The 20,027-nt window shown below is 46.1% G+C and overlaps 1 protein-coding gene, 1 long non-coding RNA gene and 1 pseudogene across 3 annotated transcripts in view; 2 read left to right on the top strand and 1 right to left on the bottom strand.

Annotated features, from left to right (window-relative positions):
• LOC140849941 (uncharacterized) overlaps positions 1-20,027 on the top strand; it is a 194,431-nt gene that overhangs the window by 32,471 nt on the left and 141,933 nt on the right. The window lies entirely within an intron of this gene.
• LOC140849940 (endogenous retrovirus group FC1 Env polyprotein-like) overlaps positions 5,287-20,027 on the bottom strand; it is a 125,085-nt gene continuing 110,344 nt past the window's right edge. Inside the window, exon 2 of the mRNA XM_073239008.1 lies at positions 5,287-7,844. Coding sequence (XP_073095109.1) covers positions 5,985-7,670 — 1,686 coding nt within the window. The 5' untranslated portion in view covers positions 7,671-7,844 and the 3' untranslated portion in view covers positions 5,287-5,984. The remainder of the gene's footprint in view (positions 7,845-20,027) is intronic.
• LOC108407077 (E2F-associated phosphoprotein-like) lies at positions 16,288-19,152 on the top strand (annotated as a pseudogene).

The following is a 20,027-nucleotide window of genomic DNA, read 5'->3' as shown; positions in this document are numbered from 1 at the left end:
CCATCTCTCATACTCTCAGGAAGTCCTTCTAGGTACCCATCGTGGTCCCTGATTATAACTGACCACTCTGAGCCCTGACTTTAATCTCTATATTCACTTCTATTGGCACCTCTTATACTTTTGTGTTGCCTCCATAAGGCATAATCTCTGAGGATAGGGCTCATTCCTTTTCTTAATTTCTAGTACCTCCTACAGTTTTAGAACAGAGCAGGTGTTCAATAAATCGATGTGAAATCAATAAATGAAGGAAAAAATGGGATTCCAAAGACAAAAGCCTCAGTAAGTACCCTGGTGCCTTTGAATTCAACCCCAGAGTCCTGTCCTAGGAGAATTCACTGTATTCTAAGAGCTGTAAACTGAGAGAGTAAGATCTTTTTGCAGTACCTGCAAAAAGATAGTTTAATTTTCTAAAAGGCCAGACCTTGAAAGGTTAGCTCTAAGAACTGTAAGTAGGCAAGAAGATTCTGAATCATGGTAAAGCTCAAGTGGGACGAGCCACAGTAAGGCCACAGTAGCCCCCAGGGGATGAAGTGCTGCCCTTTCTTAGAAAGGAGGGTCCTGAGTAGCCCTGAATTGGAGGAGGGGATAAAGCAAGGAGAGAGTGGGGAGGAGATGAAGTTGGAATCCAAATTACAGTAGTGGAATATCAAAGGATGCTATTGTCCTACTTACACACTTTCCTATATATGTCCTGAGCAAAACAATATTTTTTCCTAACTCACTTTTTGGAAAGGTAATATATACATAGTAAAATTTCACATGATATGAAATTCAGTGAAAATAAATCTCTGTCTTACTCTGGGCCTCCATTATTCTTCCCCACTATTATTTTCTAGTTTTTATAGTTTCTAATTTTTTCACAAAAACCTCTAAATGTTGATATATATATATATACACACATATATATGTATATACATATATCACATGCAAATCTATCTACCTAAATCCACATCTAAGTATATATTTGTATCTGTATTTTATACATAGTTGGGGAAAGACCAGGAACAACAAATGCTGGTGAGGATGTGGAGAAAGGGGAACCCTCCTACACTGCTGGTGGTAATGTAAGCTAGTTCAACCATTGTGGAAAGCAATATGGAGGTTCCTCAAAACACTAAAAATAGAAATACCATTTGACCCAGGAATTCCAATTCTAGGAATTTACCCTAAGAATGCAGGAGCCAAGTTTGAAAAAGACAAATGCACCCCTATGTTTATCACAGCACTATTTACAATAGCCAAGAAATGGAAGCAACCTATGTGTCCATCAGTAGATGAATGGATAAAGAAGATGTGCTACATATACACAATGGAATATTATTCAGTCATAAGGAGAAAACAAATCCTACCATTTGCAACAACATGGATGGAGCTAGAGGGTATTATGCTCAGTGAAATAAGCCAGGCGGAGAAAGACAAGTACCAAATGATTTCACTCATTTGTGGAGTATAACAACAAAGCAAAATCTGAAGGAACAAAACAGCAGCAGACTCACAGAACCCAAGAATGGACTAACAGTTAACAAAGGGAAAGGGACTGGGGAGGATGGGTGGGAAGGGATAAGGGAATTAAGGGACATTCTAATTAGCCCACATAATATGGGGGGGCACGGGGAAGACAGTATGACACAGAGAAGACAAGTAGTGACTCTCTAGCATCTTACTATGCTGATGGACAGTGACTGTAATTGAGTATGTGGTGGAGACTTGATAATGGGGGAAATCTCGTAACCACAATGTTGCTCATGTGATTGTATATTAATGATACCATAATAAAAAATAAATAAATAAAAAGCAGAATGGGAAAAAAATGATTAAGATGATAAATTGTTATTTTTCACACAAAAAAATCTCTAAGATCTGTACTTAAGCTCTCCAAAAACTCAGATTTTCCCCTTTAACAACTTTGTATACCAGTTGGGAATATTAAGGAAGTTTTCTGTTAAATGAGATCATGACTATAAAGAGTATTACATGAATGAACATGTCAAAAAAAAAAAGAACACATGAGATCTACCCTCTTAAAAATTTAAATGCATAGTACATTGAGACATTTTTTTAAGTTGGTACATAATAGTTCTACTCTGACTGCAACATATGTATGTAATCAGTCCCCTATTGATGAATATTTAATTTGATTCTAGCCTATTGCTGTTATGCTGCAGTGAAAGTCCTTGTACATGTTGTATCAACGAGGGTCCAGCAGGGAGCAGATGGTACATCCAGCGCTTAGCTGAATGGAGGGGCTTTTGACACAGATTCTGGCAGGATTATTGGACCTAATGATAAATGGTCAGTACTCAGGAACCAGCAAGAGTGAGAAGCCTTCACCTCCCCTAGGCGCAAAAGGGCAGGGGGAAGGAGCAGTGTTAACAGAAGCCCCCATGGCCCTAGCCGTGGGAGAGAGGCCACTCAGGAGGACGTGTGGGCGCAGGACTGAGGGACTGGCCATGACTGTATGTGTCCTGAGGAAAACTGGACTCTATGACTGGCCAAATCCACAGCCGTGGGAGTTAGCATCTCCCCTAGCTCTCTGCTTTCCTACAGGCCCAGCCACCAAACCCAAGTGGAGGCCAGAGGACGAGGAAGCCCAACTGATGCAGTCTGCAGAGGTCAGGCCAGTCTGTAGGGTACAGGCAGGCAGAGTGGGGTCGAAAACGTATCTGGAAGGATAGATGGAGAATAGCCAGTATACACTCCCCAACCTAAATGGGGAGTTAGGATTTTTTAACTTTACAACGGCACGAAAGCTTTATGCATTCAGCAGAAACCATGCTACCGAGTGTGAATTTTGGATCTTCTCCTGGGCTAGCTATGTGGCGAGTTCCTCCCTGGTGACACTGGGTGAGCAGTGAGCACAGCTCTGGGTCAACACCAACGCACTCACAGCCATTCTGTGCCCACACAGCCACGCTGCTTCCCACTTTCAGGACAGCAGTTGGTAAGTCACACTAGATGTCTCATACTTTATTATAAAGCAGGCTTTGTGGATGATTTTGCCCAATTGTAGGTTTGTTTAAGGCAGGTAACACTCAGCTCTGATGTTCAGTAAGGTTAGATGTGTTAATGAAAATTCACCAGAGTAAATCTGAAGATCTCGTTAACTTTATATTCAGTAATTCATGAATCTGGCAAAGTCTCTTGTAGTACATAGGCACTGTAAGGAGTTGTACAAAATGGAAGGTTTTTATTGGCAGAAGGCAGGTGAGGTGAGGAAGTTATTCACAAAAGGAGAGGAGGGATTGTTGCAGACCAGAGCCTCCTATTTTGGGGGGAAGAGAATGCAGGGGTATCTGGATGCAGATTACCTCCCTAACATTGATCAGGGAATTTCAGATGGACTGTTTGAAGGTCACATCTTCGGGAGAGGTTGAAACTGCAAATAAGTCTTGGTTTGCTATTGTGGAAGCAAAAGATTCCATTTTGGGCTGGTTTTTATCCAACAGGTTTGTTAAGTGCATTTGACTTACGTTATTTTCAACTTATGATAGGTTTGTCAGGAAGTAACCTCATCGTAAGTCCAGGAAGATCTGTAATGTGTTTTTGAAATATGCCATTCATCTGGTGGGAAGTTTCCTGGTACTGGAATTGCATTGTCAGCAGGCAGGAAAGAGCCCCCCCCTCCACGTTCATTCCCTCCTCCGCAGTATCACCACTGCTTAGCTAAGCCCAGCTGCTCAGAATTAAGACTACATTTCCCAGCCTTCTCTGCACCCAAAGCAACGCAAGGGGAAGTATCATGTGGCAGCTTCTGAGCTTTTTTGAGAAACAACTGATGTGTATCTTTGGCCACTCATTACTTATTCTTTGCTATAATTCACATCCTGCCTTGGACCGTGAGCTCTCCCGCCACACCTTTGGATGGTGAGTGGTAAACTGGAAGGAACCAGAATCCTGAGCACCCCATAGAATAGAGCTGTCCTACCAATCTTGGCTGCATGCCTCCAGACTTCATTTACTTGGGAAAGAAATACACTTTTACCTTGTTTAAGTTATGGTTATTTTCTTTTCTGTGTTGTGTAGCCAGACCTAATCGTAATGAATGGATATAGATAGCAGGTATAAACGTTTTGAATTTTTATGGGTATTGCCAAGGTTGGCAATTAAAACTGAATTTTTCAGGCTGAGTTTGAATCCAGCTACTCCATTGATTGTGCATGTGATTTTGAGCAAATTTATTAATCTTTTTGTGCTTTAGCTTTCTCACAGGGATAGTAATAGGCACTACACTTGGTTGTTGTAAGGAGGAAATGAATTAGAATATCTAAAACACATAGTACAAAGTCCCATCCAGCATAGCAAATACTCAGTAAATGTAAACTATTCCTATTATTAGTGCTATTATTATATTTAATTGTCTCTCAAAAAAGATATGCCAATCAGTCTATTCAGTGTCTGAAAGTGTCTCTTTCCTTTTCCCTAATCAGTACTGTGCATTAGGAAAGATTTTTGTCCAATGGATGAATGCGACGTTCCGTTTTTATTTTAAAGTTGCTTTCTGAAATTACGAGATTGTATATCTTTTCATATTTTCTAAGCCATTTTATGTATTTTCTAGTGAACTGCCTTCTGTGTCCTCTTCTCCTACTGGGTTTTTGTTTTGTTTTGCATTTTGTTTTTTTTAAAGTAGTCAAAGTGTCATAGAAATTAGCCTTTTGTCTGCTGTTGGTGGGTGGGGGGAGGTGCAAATATTTCCCCTAATTTTTGTTTGTTTTTTGATTTTATTTTTTCTATACAGAAAATCTTAAATTTTAATATAGTAAAAGTGGTTCTTCTTTCCATCATAATATCTGAGCTTAATACCCCCATCTTAGAAAGCTCTTTCTCACTCTGGATTTTAAAAACAATACCCCAATGTTTCCTCCTAGGACTTTATAGATTGATTTATATCAAAAATCTTTTTCCCATCTGGAATTTAATTTGAGGTAGACAGTGAGGGACGAGTTGAAGTAATTCTGCAGATGAATGGGTCGGAGGGTTGACAGAAATGAGCCCTCTGACACACAAATCCTTCGGAAGCTGTAGTTTAGTCTGATCCTCACAAGATGTAACATTTTAAACAAGGCATGCCAGCAGCCATCCAGCATGTAGCTGTTGGGGAGCTTGCCGACTCAGCTTTCTCTTCTTTGTGGAAGACACAAAGGTTGTTCCCAACCGCACTTGGCATTCCCAGGGTAAGGCCCTGCCAGGTGCAGTGGCCCAGGTTGTAACACTGCATTTTCATATCACGTCACCTGGTTTCACTTTCAGGCGATGGGCAGTTTCTTTCTCTGCCACCATGGGCATCCTGCTACCTGTTCACAGATGAGATAATAATGCCAAGACATTCTTAAGCTTGTGCTAACAATTACACACCCCTAGACATTTGCAGACAGATAGCAGCCATGTTTAAAGGCCAAGGAGGGGCTGAGCCCAGCCAGCTGGACCAGGACCTACTGAAGGAAAGGAGCGACACACAACAGCAATTCACCGGAGAGTTCCGCTTTATTAGGGAAAGGTGCTGGGTTATATAGGATGGGGCATAGGGTGATTGTGGTGTTACTTCTATGGGGCTGGTGGCTGTTGGCTAGGTGCTGGGATTGGGAGGGGGGCGAGAGGTGATTGGGCTTCAGGTGGCGCCAGCGGGAACCGAGGACCCCGAAAAGAAGCCGGAAGTTCGCCATCTTACTGGTGGGGACCCTTCATTCCCCCCTTTCTCCTCTATGGGTTTGTGGACGTTGCTTTCTCTCTGACTGCTTCCTGCTGAACAGGGGCGGAGAAGGGAGTGAGGGTTTGAGGATTGGGAGGAAAGGGTTGATAGGACTCCCCACAGTAAGGATGAGTAGATGTGGACTTCTTCAGGTTGGAAATCAATGAAGGTTCCCTGTAACCATAGGTTGAGGACTTGTTGATTCCAATGGTGCCAAGAGGATATGGGTGTCAGGAGCCAGGCGTCTGCGGCCATTGTTTCCAGGAACAGTTTCCAGTGGAGAGAGGGGTCCATCTCAGCATGTGGTGAGGAGGTCACGTGAGGGTGAGGGGTCTTCCGTGGCCAGAAGCTGGTAGTTCCTGAGTAAAAGCTGGTTGAAAGCTTGATTAGAGATTTTTCCGACTTGGGATTTGATGAACTTTATTATACAGGGTAAGAAGAGACAGACGAGAAGAATGACTATTATGGGGCCTGCAATGGGCCAGAGCCAGGTGAGGAGGGGGTTTGTTAGTATTGAAGAGAATGGGTTGGAATTGGAAGCAGAGTGGAGGCTGGAGGCAAGGTCAGTGAGTTTGGTGATGTCAGTTTCTACAATGCCGGATTCGTTGATGTAATAGCAGCACTCTTCCTGGAGGAAGACGCAGGTGCCGCCCTTCTCGGCTGTAAGCAGATCTAGGGCCCGCCGGTTTTGAAGGGTGACTTTAGCTAGCGAAGTGACCTGTCTTTGGAGAGAGGCTAGGGAATCGGCAGTGGATGTCAGGGCTCCCTCAAGTTTGGCGTCGAGATCTCTAACTGCCCATAGAGAGTGACCCAAGGCTCCTCCCGAAAACCCCACCCCAATGGCTGAGGTGATTAAAGAGATACCGACCATGATGGGAAGGAAAGCAGCCCTTTTTGTGCGCGAGTGCAAGGGAGGTTGGAGCTCAAGGAATTCTGCCATGCTGTAAAGTGTAAGCTGTGGGATTAGGGTGACGAGAATGCAGGGTGTATCGGAGTTGAGAGGTAGTGAGTTGAAAAGGCTGCCATTACACCAAAAGAAGTGTCCCGGTTGTGTAAAAGTCTTAGAGCCGGAGGTAGGGGTGTAGATAGAGAGGCAGTGAAGTGCACTGGAGGGGGGTGGAGTTGGGCCTACACAGTGGTGGATGGTGAGATTATCTGAGTATTCTGGTTCCCACAGGGGTATGTCTGCCAGGGGACGGAGGGGTTGTCCTTCTGCATAGAAGGAGTAGTTGGAAATATTGAGGGGCACGGCGGCCAGCAGTGGGCGCTGTAGTGATGCGCACAAGAAACAATTGGCGGTGTTGAGGGTGTGGTTGAGAAAGATGGTGGTGTCTTGAATGAGCTGTAACCAAGAGTAGGAGGAATAAGAAGATGAAGAGGCGCCGTCAAGAGTTTGGATAATGACTTTTTCGGAATGTCTGATATCTGATGCAACTTGAGAGATCTGGGAGCGAGAGGGAACATACTCTCGAGAGACATGAAGGGTACCATGGGGGGTTGAGGACCCCTTGTAGTAAACTGAGGCTGTTACTCCAGCAGCCCATCGAGAGTCCCAGGGATCTGGGATTGATAAGGAGAATGAGCCGTTGGGATATTTCATGAAACGGTTGGAGGAGTAATACTGTGGGTACTGGAAGTCACCCATGTAGTGAATGGTGCAAGACCAGTAGGGGCATCCCCCGTAGGTGTCTTGCCATCGCCTGCAATAGGCTTGTCTTTGGTCATAGAGGAAGCAGAGGTAGGGAGAATAAAGGTAGCTGTAAATGAATACTTCAGTGGAGGGAGGAAAGTGGAGGTACAAAGGCTCAGAGCAGCCTTTCAGAGGGCAGTCTGGTGTGGCAATGAGGGCAGTAACTTTTGTTTGATGCTGTGTGTAAGTCTGCTTGACTTTGAATCGCCATACAAAGGAGGGTGGGGCGGCAGGGAAGACAATAGGAATGAGGGAAAAAAGCGAGAGAGCAGTAAAGGAGGAAAAAGTCATGATTCAGGTATGGATGGCAAAGAGGGTGCACGGGAGATGCGTAGCTTCAAGGGATCAGAGGGACGAGGCGTGGTAGAGTAGACAGCGTCTTGGGCTGTATCCGAAGGACTCTGGATTGTGACTGATGGGTCGTGGGTGTCCAGAGAAGGTGAGTCTTGGGTATTTGGTTTCAACCTGGAGATATGAATCCAAGGGGTGACAGAGTTATCAGGCAGTGAGAGCTTGGCGGCCGAGGGGGTGCAGAGAATAACTGGGTGTGGACCTTCCCATTTCGGGGTGAGAGAGGGCTGATCCTCTGGTGGCTTATAAAACACTAGTTGGCCGGGCTGTAAGACAGGAGGATTTTGGGAGGCGGATGGATCAGGAAGGAGCCAATCCTGATATTTCCACAATTCAGTGCGGAGGAGAGAGAGTAGTGGAAGGGCTATATTGGGAAGAATTGGTCCTTTGTGGGAAGGGAGCCCCGGGGGTAGAATCGGGCGGCCGTACATGATCTCAAAGGGTGACAAGAAGGAAGGTTTCTTTGGGAGGGCTCGAATGCGGAGTAGAGCTAAGGGAAGTAAGCGAACCCAGTCAAGGTGTAGTTCTAGAGATAGTTTGGTCAGGATGTCTTTTAGAGTCCTATTGGCTCTTTCTACTTTTCCTGAAGCTTGTGGTCGATAAGGACAATGTAAATGCCAGGGGAGCGAGAGCGACTTGGAGAGGTTCTGGATAATTTGGGCAGTGAACTCAGGGCCGTTATCTGATTGGAGGGAAGTGGGCATCCCGAACCTAGGAAAGATCTGGGTGAGGAGGATAGAGGCAACTACGGATGCTCGTTTGTTAGTGGTGGGGAAAGCTTCGACCCATCCTGAAAATGTATCTACTAGCACGAGTAGGTATCTGGTACGTCGTACAGGGGGCATGTTAGTGAAGTCTATTTGCCAATCTGCAGTGGGGACATTACCCCTTGCTTGATGAGCCGGGAAGGGTCGGGCTTTGAGGGGGGTATTAGGGTTAGTGCGTTGGCAGATGGTGCACTTGCAAGTGATTTGGTTAAGTAGGGTTTTGTCTTCAGGAGAGAGAGGAAAAAAAGATTGTAAAAAATGGATTAAGGATTGGGGGCTGGGATGGAACAGGTCATGTAAGAGGCGGAAGAGAGACTCTTTGTCCTGAGAGCAGAGGGCGTCTTGTGATAAGGCTAAAACTGCAAGGGCAGACGGATTGTTGTCTGGTGCATTTTCTGATAGGGCAACTGACCGGGCTACTCTGTCGGCCTTGTTGTTACCTCTTGCAATGGGGGAGTCATCTTTTTGATGTGATTTGCAGTGGACTATGCCTAGTCGGTGTGGGAGTTGTGAAGCCTCTAAAAGTTTAGTAATTAAGGCTGAATTAGTTATGGAATTCCCTTTTGTGGTGAGGAGGCCTCGTTCTTTCCATACTGCCGCGTGGGACAAGAGAATGTGGAATACGTACTTGGAGTCAGTGTACAATGTGAGAGACGTGTCCTGGGCCAGAGTGCAAGCTCTGGTGGCTGCAATGAGTTCAGCCTGCTGATTGGTTGTACCAGGGGGTAGGGCTCGTGCTTCAATGACATCTTCGAGGGAGACTACTGCATATCCTGAGTAGTGGATGCCCTCATGTTTAAAGGAGGACCCATCAGTAAACCAGATGAGGTCGGAGTGTGAGAGGGCTCCTTCGGAGATCGTGGAGTGGCACGGAAGGAAGTTGTGAAGGGCTTCCAGGCAATCATGCGAGGGAGTATGAGGAGAGTAGGGCAGAGGAAGAAGAGTGGCCGGATTTAGGGGCGGGCAGGGGAGGAAAGAAATGTTTGGATTTTGGAGGAAAGAGGACAGTAAGGTCAGGAGTCTGGAGGGGGGGAGAGTCTGTAAACTTTTGTAGGTTAAGAGATCTTTTAGGTGATGTGGGAACAGAATGGTAAGGGGCGCTCCGAATGTTAGTTTATGAGCTTCTTTCTGCAAGAGCTGTCCAGCGGCTAATCCCCTTAGGCAGGGGGCCCATCCCCGAACTGTGGGGTCTAATTGCTTGGAGAGATAAGCTACTGGGGCAAAGGATGGGCTATAATATTGGCCTAGGACTCCTAGAGCTTGACTGGACCTCTCATGAATGTATAATGAGAAGGGTTTTGACAAATCAGGGAGATGGAGAGCTGGAGCTTTTACAAGGGCTTGACGGAGCTTAATGAAGGAGTGTCAGGGTGAGGATGCTAATGGTTCTTCAGGGGGGCCCTTGCTGAGGTCATATAGGGGTCTTGCCAACAGGGAGAAGTTAGGGATCCACGCTCTAAAATACCCAGCCAAGCCTAGAAAGGAAAGGATTTCTGTCTTGGTTTTGGGAACGGGCAGGTCAGAGAGGAGTCGTTTTCTGTCTACGGTAATGGACTTTCTTTGCTGAGACAGAAGGAATCCAAGGTAAGTGACAGAAGGGGAAGAGATTTGAGCTTTGACAGGGGATACTCGGTAACCTCTGGAAGCTAGAAGGTTAAGTAGAGACGCAGTGTCAAGTTGAGACTGTTCCCACGAGGGACTGCAGAGCAGAAGATCATCTACATATTGTAATAAAGTGGACTCGGGGTGATCATGGTGAAACTGTTTGAGGTCTTGAGCTAGGACTTGTCCAAAAATATGGGGACTATCTCGGAAGCCTTGTGGTAAAACTGTCCAAGTAAGCTGTACAGAATGTCTGGTGTATGGGTCCGTCCAGGTGAAGGCAAAAAAATCTTGGGAGGAGGGGTCTAGAGGAATAGAAAAAAATGTGTCCTTGAGATCTAGTACTGAGAAGTGGGATGCAGAAGCAGGGATCTGCGATAAAAGGGTGTATGGATTTGGAACTAAGGGATGGATAGGGACAACAGCTATGTTGATGAGGCGAAGGTCCTGGACAAGGCGGAAAGATCCGTTGTTTTTTTTCACACCTAATATGGGGGTATTAAATGGGGAGTGAGTGGGTCTGAGGTAGTTTTTGTTTAAGAGATCTTGAGTGATGGGTTGGAGGCCTATGAGGGCTGAAGTGGTTAGGGGGTATTGGGTCTGACAGATATACTGAGAGGGGTCACGTAATTTGATAGAGGCAGGGGGACATAGGGCCATGGAGGGGCTTGTAATGTCCCAAACTTTGGGATTTACAGGGTGTATAAGGGCAGAACTGGAGCTTTCATTGGGTAGAGGGGGGTTGTCGGCTATGAGGGCCATCAGAAAGGGAGTACTGAGGGCTGTGGGATTGGATATAGTTATGGAAACGTGGAGGAGGGAAAGGATGTCCCATCCTAGTAAAGGGATGGGACACTGGGGCATAACTAGGAAGGAGTGGGAGAAAGGTATGGGACTGTCTAGGATTGTGCATAAAAGGGGGGGGTTTAATGGGAAAATCTGTTTACCTCCTACCCCGACTATAGGAGTAATGGCTGGCGTGGTAGGTCCCCGGTATTCTCACAAGACTGAGAAGGTGGCTCCTGTATCTAGGAGGAAGGAGATGGGGCGACCGTCTACTGTTAAAGTAACCCTGGGCTCCTGTTTGGTGATGGAAATGGTCGGGCGAGAAGCCCCCGGGCCCCGTCAATCTTCTTCTGCCAGCCCCACTACGGTGGGCTTAGGATGGGGGTTGTTCGTCCAGCCTCCCCTTCGGGTGGTTGGGCAATCAGACCCCCAGTGGCCCTTTTTGTGGCATCTGGGGCATGGGGTGGTAGGAGATCTGGGGGAGGGGCACGCCCTTGACCAATGTTCCTCTCTTCCGCACTTGAAACAAGCTCCTGGGGGGGGGCTTGTCTGTAGAGGGGCGCCCAGGTTGTGGTTTTATCAGCTGGGCCAACATCTGGAAATTGGCCTGATCAGCTTTTTGTTTACGGCGTTCTTTCTCCTCCTCCCGGTTATGGAAGACTTTAAAGGCCACTGTTAGGATCTCAGTCTGTGGGGTAGCGGGGCCCTGTTCTATCTTTTTGAGTTTAGCTTTAATGTCGGGGTAGCTTTGAGCTAGGAAGTATGTCATAAGGACTTGTCTTCCTTCAGGTGTTTCTGAGTCCAGGCTGGTATACTGTAATAGGGCTTGAGTGAGTCTATCTAAGAACTCGGAGGGGGTTTCGTCTCTCTTTTGAATTATGTCTTGGAGCTTTTGAAAATTGACTACTTTACGAGCTGCCTTTTTAGACCTGCTATTAAGCAGGAGGCAAAAATATCTCGAGAGTGGAGACCCACGGCGGTGTGATAATCCCAGTGTGGGTCTTGTTCGGGGACAGCAGTGGGACCAGGGGGACAGGTGGGGTCAGTCCTGTGGGTTTCCGTAGCATGCGTTTGGGCGAAGTCCCAAGCTCGTCTACGCTCCTCAGGGAGGAGAGTATTGGCCAGGAGCATGAAAATGTCATGATGCGTGAGGCTGTAAGACTGGAGGGTCCATTGAAACTCCCTGATGTAGGTTGTGGGATCAGTGGAAAAGGAACCTAGGCGTTTCTCTAGTTGGGCTAAATCTCCTAAGGAGAAAGGGACGTGAATGCGCATGATGCCTTCGGATCCTGCTACTTCCCGGAGCGGGGTGATAATTTTGGGAGGCCCTCGGGACTGAGTCTGAGGGGGACTGAAGGGTTCTGGCCCAGTCTGTGCGGGGGAAACAGGTGATGGGGGCAAAGCCGCGATAATTTTGGGAGGCCCTCGGGACCGAATCTGAGGGGGCAAAGACGGACGAGGCTCTTGGAACTTAGTTAGAGGGGGGCTGAAAGGCTCAGGCTCGATTTGCGGGAGGGGGGAAGGTGAGGGGGACGGAGGAGGAGGTGGTGAGGTGCAGGAGGAGATGGTGGAGGAGGGGGAAGGGAGAGGATGGGAGGCTTCTGCGGGGGTGGAGGCGGCGGCGGCGATAGAGGAAGGGGGAGGGGCTGTTGTAGGAGAAGGAGGAGGAGGGAGAGGGTGGGAAGCTTCTGCCGAGGGGAAAGAGGAAGCGGTGGCGGCGGGAGAGGAGGGGGGAGGGGCTGTTGTAGGAGGAGAAGGGGAAGGGAGAGGATGGGAAGCTTCTGCCGCGGGGAAAGAGGCAGCGGTGGCGGCGGTAGAGGAAGGGGGAGGGGCTGTTGTAGGAGGAGAAGGGGAAGGGAGAGGATGGGAGGCTTCTGCCATGGGGAAAGAGGCGGCAGCAGCGGCAGAGGGTGGGGGGGTTGTAGGAGGGGGAGGGGCTGAAGGGGGAAGTCTGTATGGCGGAGGCTCGTCGGCCGGGTCAAAGGTAATTGAAGAGGGATTGGGAGTGTGTGGAGGGGAGGGAGACGGCTTGCAGGCTAGGAGAACTTGGGGCGGGGAGCAGGTGGTGCAGAGGCTGGGATTTTGAGCTAGGAGGCGAAAAGCTTCGATATAGGGAATCTCCTTCCATTTTTTCAGGCGCTGGCAGTAGTTAAAGAGATTGCGAGTGTTGTTAGGATCAAGAGTTCCCCCTGCGGGCCATTGGTTGTTATTGTCTAGGGGGTATGTTGGCCAATCTTGGGAGCAATATTTACGGAGAAGTTTTGGTTTTATATCAGGCGTCAGGGAGAGGGTAGCTAGATGCTTAAGCAGGCATTCAAGAGGTGAACTTTCAGGGAGGGATGAGGAGGCTCCCATGGCTAAAGGACAGAGAAGGAGACAAACAGGGGAAGACGAACGGGGATCCTCGGACTGGAGGCAGACCACAAGGAGACAAAGGGTGTCCCCGATGATCCTTGGTGGTCTGCGGAAACTCGTATACGAGTCAGAATTTCTTGGGAAGTGTGGGTCGTCACCCAGACTTCCCTAAGAAGGCAGAGTGCCGGAGACACGAGGTACCTAGCGCTAGGCGTTTTCAGCAGACCGAACAGGTTTCGGCGGACGGAACAGAAGGAGGAGGGGGCGGGAAAGGGAGCGTTCTCATCTGCAAAGGAGTCACCTCATTTATGGCTGTTGGAGGGGGAGGGGGCTGAGAGTCTGCTGCAGCTGTGAAGGCCTGAGGTGGGGGTTTATGGCTTTTGGAGGAGGGGCCTGAGGGTCTGCTGCAGCCGTGAAGGCCTGAGGCGGGGATTTATGGCTGTCGGGGGAGGGGCCTGAGGGTCCACCACAGCCGTGAAGGCCTGAGGCGGGGAGCGTTCCCTCCTCGTCCCCGAGTGTCAGGGCCTTGCCGGACGATCACGGTCAATGGCACTGCGATAGCTCGTAGAAGAGTGGCCCACCCCGGGGAAATTTTGCTTAAAAAGTTTCAGCTGAGGCAGGGGTTTATGGCTTTTGGAGGAGGGGCCTGAGGGTCCGCCGCAGCCGTGAAGGCCTGAGGCGGGGAGCGTTCCCTCCTCGTCCCCGAGCATCAGGGCCTTGCCGGACGATCACGGTCAATGGCACTGCGATAGCTCAGGGAAGAGTGGCCCACCCCGGGGGGGACTTACCTAAAGGCCAGAGAGGAGTGGTGAGTGTGATGAGCCAGCGCCGGAAAAAGAGGACGAGGGCAAGCTGCTGCTGGTGTTGGGGGAAGACGGGGCTCAGTTGGGGTGTCCCGTCTCCCGGGTTTCGGCACCAATGAAAGGAAAGGAGCGACACACAACAGCAATTCACCGGAGAGTTCCCGCTTTATTAGGGAAAGGTGCTGGGTTATATAGGATGGGGCATAGGGTGATTGTGGTGTTACTTCTACGGGGCTGGTGGCTGTTGGCTAGGTGCTGGGATTGGGAGGGGGGCGAGAGGTGATTGGGCTTCAGGTGGCGCCGGCGGGAACCGAGGACCCCGAAAAGAAGCCGGAAGTTCGCCATCTTACTGGTGGGGACCCTTCACCTACCACTGGCTCCACCTCTCAAATCATTGAGAACACATGCTCTTGATTAGAACTAATTGATTACTTCCACTCTGCCCCTTTGGGTTGTGGGAACAACAGCCAAATTTCCTTCACTTTTTTGTCCTTTGTCAAATGGAGATCATATCATAGTGTGGGGATTAAATAAATACATATATGTAAAGTGCTATAAAAATTCTTGAAAACAAGAGCTCAGTGAATATTAAAAAGACCTTTCCCAATCCAGAATTTAAAAATAATTCCCCTGTTTTCTCCAAGGACTTTATAGATTCATCTATATAAAAATGTATAATGTTCATAAGAAATGTCATAACATATAATAGGTGTATAATATTGTGACAAAATTAAAACATTTATAAGAAGAAAGGATTATAATTTATGAATAGTATCATTATTACTATTATTTGAACAATGCCTTTGCTTTGAAATGTTCCTTTGTCGTGTACTAAATTTGCATATGCATTTAAGCCTAGTTCTGGTTTCTATCCTGATTCATTCATCTGGCTTAGTCACATTTGCTTTGTAATTGTTATCTGGTGGAACTTGATTAATTCATATGCTTCTGTTTCAGAAATTTTTTTTCTTGTGAAGTTTGAGTTTGATATTTATACAAAAATCTTAGAACAAGCTGCTCTGATTTAAAAATCAATTAATATTTTATTGGGATTGCAACACATTTATGTATTAACTTAGAGAGAATTGACATTCTTGCAATATTAGCTTTTTCTATTCCAATATGAGAGACAGCTCTTTATCGATAGTCAAGCAGTTTTTCTTTTTAAATGTCTCTCAGAAGAATTTTGAAGTTTTCTGAACGCCATCTTTATATAGTTCTTGCCTGTTTCTTGTTCATTCGTATTTCCCTCCCTTCCATCCTTCTCTTCTCTTATGATAAGTGGCACCAATATTTTTATTATATTTTCTAATTGGTCCTTATTTGTATGGGAGACCTATTGATTGTCCCTTTGTGAGCCTGGATCATGTAATTGGATCAGAAAAGCTAATGAAAATCTTCTTTCTTTCCTCTTTGCAATTATGTATAATCACTGTATATTGGAAGGAGATAAACTGAGTCAAGAGAATATCTATTTCAGAAGAGAGGCCCCAGAGGACCTAGTATCGTGAGAGAGCAAATGAAGAGGGAATAAATGGGACTGAGGAAGGTGCTGACTATCAACAGAGCTACTGGGCAACACCCCGAGAGCAGATTGATTAGGAATGGCACAAATAGAAAATTGTTGGATGTGATCAAAGCTATATCCAGGCAAATGTACGGTGTTGAGCGTTGTCTGTTATTTTAAGTTATTTAATTAAAACTAGATAAATGAAGCTTTTACTCAAAGAAGACAGACATAAAAAATCAGAAGTTTATTACTTTATGAAACAGAAAATTAATAGCGTTAAAAGATAACAAGGATGGTTTCTTGGGGGAAAAAAATCACCAAAACAAAACCAATAAAATCAAAACTAGTTTTCTTTGAAAATTCAAGTAAACAAAATTGGAAAAGTAAAAGGTGTTAACCATATAGAGCTTTTTTATTATTAAAAAATTCTATGTACCTATGCCAATAAAAAAAGAAAATCAGTGATTCAGGAGAAAATATAAATGACTAAAATTGATTTAATAAAAAGTAGCCAGAGAATGAAAGCTACTCAAGTCATTTTTTAAAACTAGCACAGCCCTGATAGCAGACAATGGATAAGTTACAGGAACCAGATAGACTGGATAGGATCTGTTCAACATTTACTTTGTTCTTACTCCATGCCCCGTGCAGTTCTGAGCATTTCACAGATAATAATTAATGCAGCTCTCCTAACAGCCATGTGAGAGAGGGATACTATTATCCCTATTTTATAGATGAACAAACTGAAGAAGTCAGAGATTAAGGAGCTTGTCTGCTACCCAAGGTCATGCAAGTGCCATGTGATGACACCAAGAGAGGGCATGAAATAGCTCCCATAATCATGTTCTCTAGTGCCAATCAACCCAATGTAAAGTCCTAGCTTTCCCATGTTCTTGCTGTAGGAATGGGCATGGTTTTTAATCCTTTTGTACTTTAGTTTCCATATGTGTAAGACTGAGAAATATGTAAAATAATCATAAAAAGAATTTAGAACAGTATCTATAACTTGGCAAACAACCCTTAAACATAATGCTATTATTATTGTTATTATTACTAAATAAGGACAGAGAATATATAAAAATACATCATTCAAATATATACACAAAATTTAATTTTCTGATATTTAAGATAGATACTCCAGGAATTTAATTACGTACAGGAAATGCCTTTAGTTTTTGTTTTAATGTTCTATGCAGTGTTTAAAGTCTGAAAAGATTGCTAATAGACAAGTCATTCATGAAGAAAAGTTGCTGAAATTTCAGAAATGTTGGCAATATTTTCAGGTGCAATATATTACTAAGAGTTTGAGAACCTTTTAGAGACTGACTTTAAAACTTGTCATACGACAGGAGGAAATGGTTTCACGATGACAAGTCTGTCATCTGCCTCATCTCAAGTATGGAGTGTAATAGGATAAGGGCTGAGCAAAGATTGGCACTGAGAAGAGGCCAAGGAAGTCACAACATGGGACACTGCTCATAAAGTGTTCATCTCAGAGACTGCCACTTATGAGGGTGCTGACTACTATTTCCGGTAATAAGTTCTGAAGATGAAGTGGATGTGCTTTTATGTGGAACTCCTGACCAAAAACAAAACTCATCAGAAAATGTCTTACTGGAGAAAGTGAATCATCTAGTGAAGATGAATTTGGAAAAGAAATGGAAGCTGAATTAAATTCCACCATAAAAACAATGGAGGACAAGTTATCTTCTCTGGAAGCAGGGTCTTCCTCAGGAAATGGGAAAGTTGGAACAGCCTCAGCAAAGTACTATGATGATATATGTTTTGATTCTGATTCTGAAGATGAAGACAAAGCAACAGAAGTGACCAAGAAAAAAAAGAAGAAATGACACAGGATTCCAACAAATGATGAACTACTATACAATCCTGAAAAAGATAACAGAGATCAGGCCTGGGCTGATGCACAGAGAAGAGGCTATCATGGCTTTGGAACACAGAGGCCATGTCAACAACAGCAGGCTGTTCCAAATAGCCATGCTGTCTTGAATTGCCCTGCCCTCATGACCACACTGTGTCTTGATTGCCAAAGGCGTGAATCATATTAAACTCAATATAGAGCAATGTTTGTGAAGAATTGTTCTGTAAACAAAGAGGAGATTCTAAGATACAAAACCTCTGAGAACAGGAAGAAAGGCAAGGCCACAAGAAGCAAGAAGATGAGGCCTAACCACAAAGATGCTGCAGAGCAGGCAGAGACAGAGGGGGAAGAAATCTACCACCCAGTCATGTGCACTGAGTGTTCCACTGAAGTGGCAGCCTATGACAAGGATGAAGTCTTCCATTTTTTCAGCGTTTTAGCAAGCCATTCATAAATAGCTAAGTTGGCATTTAATTGCCCCAAATTGTATATAAAACAAATAAGGAGTCATTTTCCTCCTGCCTGTTTATATCATGTGACATTCTGAGAGGGTGAGGAAGAAGTATTTTATCTTTTTGAAAGAGAATGGTTATCAAACTTCATTCCTCTGTCACCTTTAAAAAAAAATTTGCCCCAGCTCTGATGGGGCTGCTTATTTGTTCCCTTTCTGATGGACATTTGGAAACTGGGGAGCTTTTTATTTATTAAAGCTCTTTAGAATTAAAATGTTCTGGAGTTATAAGTAAAATAAAAAAAAAACAACTTATACTAATTTTATACAAACAAATCTTTAAGAGGTTTTAATTATCTAATATCAAATGACATTTTGAGGTAATTTTTTTTTATCTTGTGTCTTGACAATGGGTTTCAGCCCAGGGCAAGTTCGCTCTGCATTCAATGTGACCAAAGAAATTGACAGTGAAACGTTCTTGGGGTGAAAGGATTATACCCAATTTTATTTCCAGGTGGCAGGTCAGTCACTAAAATCCCATTGACTCAGAGTCTGCATGCAGCAAGCCAGTCTCTGCCTCTGGGCCTCTCTGCCTGCACAGCTGTCCCACACAGCCATCCTCTGGGCCTCTATGCACAGTTGTCCCGCACAGCCATTCTTTGGGCCTCTGTCCTCAGCGCTGCCACCACTCCAGCCTCTGCTCTGCTCTCCTGCAGCCTTGCAGCTGTGCCATCATGTCGCGCCCAGAGCACTGGGAAGAGCTCTTTATATAGAGTTAACAGCCATGTATTGCCCACAGGTGTGCAGTGAGCTAGTCACCCAGAGCCAGGTGAGAATCCTGGCCACAGGAACTCTCATTTTATCCACACTCCACCCCTCCAGGATTCTCTCCTCTCAGTCTATGTGCCCTTAGTCCTCTGCAATGGTCCCTGTGCAAGGAAGCTCAAACATTGTTCTCCAGCCTCTCCAGCAAAAAGTCTTGCAGACACACAGCCCGGACTTGTCGCTCTGTCTCTGACCTCTGCCTCTTTGGTCTTAATGGCTTGAACTGCTGCTCTGGTTTCAGTTGTTGCCATAGCTCCAGTAAGATCCTATTTGGCTTCCCATCTAATTTCCTTCCATCTGCTCCTGCCCGTTTTAAATCAACTCATATCTGGGTCCTCGTAACCTTCATGGGGCCCCTTAAATTCTTCTTGTGAGTCACCTTGCATTTTGTAATTGCAGCTTTCCCATCTCTGATCCTGACAGAAAATTCCATCCACCCCTAAGTCCCACAGCCACTGGCTCAGCCTGAGTATAGGGGCAGACCATAGAGTGCTCCACGACCTGGGGAGGGGCCTTCTCCTCTCCTTGGGGAACTTTCAGCTGCTGGGTCTTTATTTTCTTTACAACCACTAGGCATGCTTTCAATATAGGAGGGGCCAGTGCCTTTGGCACCACCCCTTCATCCTTCCCCAGCTCCTCCATTTCTGGGGCTGATGGCACCTTTCTCTCCCCTCCCCCAAGTGCCTCCTCTGCCACAACCTTTACCTTTTCTACCGTGCCTCGCAGCAATGCTACCTCAGTCTTCAGAAGGTCTCTTACCTTCACCTCAATGCTTCGCAGCTGACGTTCTCATGCCACCTCTACCTGTGCTTCCCTCAGGAGTTCATCTTTTCCCTTGATGGCCTCTTCCTCCTTCAGAACACCTGGCAGTGCTGCCTTCTCCTCTGGTAAGGAATTGTTTACCTCTCCAATGGCACCTTGCCGCCAGCGCTCTCGTGCTGCCTCCTCTCACATCAATGCCATTTCCTTCTTCAGGGAATCCACAGAAGTTTTCAGCTTGTGTTCTCATGCCACCAGTTCTTGGGTCTTTTCTGTAGACCTTTTTAACACTGTGAGAAGCAGCCAGCCCACAGTCCCTGCTGTCTCGTGGGCACTCTGTTTCTTAGAGGATCTACTTATACCAAGGGCCACCCCTACTGCCTCAGGTGTCACCTCCACTTGCCTCTAGTCCTGGGGTGGGGCCCAGTCCTCTAGGAGGCAAGCCACATCAGACCACATACCCATTGGGGGACAATCTACTCCCCATTCACAGGGGCAGCCCGCTGAAGCGCCTCTCCCATAAGGGCAGCCTGTCTTTTTCCTTGGTCAACAGTGAATCC

Source organism: Manis javanica, chromosome 6 (assembly GCF_040802235.1).
Source record: "Manis javanica isolate MJ-LG chromosome 6, MJ_LKY, whole genome shotgun sequence".
Taxonomy (NCBI): Eukaryota; Metazoa; Chordata; class Mammalia; order Pholidota; family Manidae; genus Manis; species Manis javanica.
This window is presented reverse-complemented; position numbering and strand designations above follow the sequence as displayed.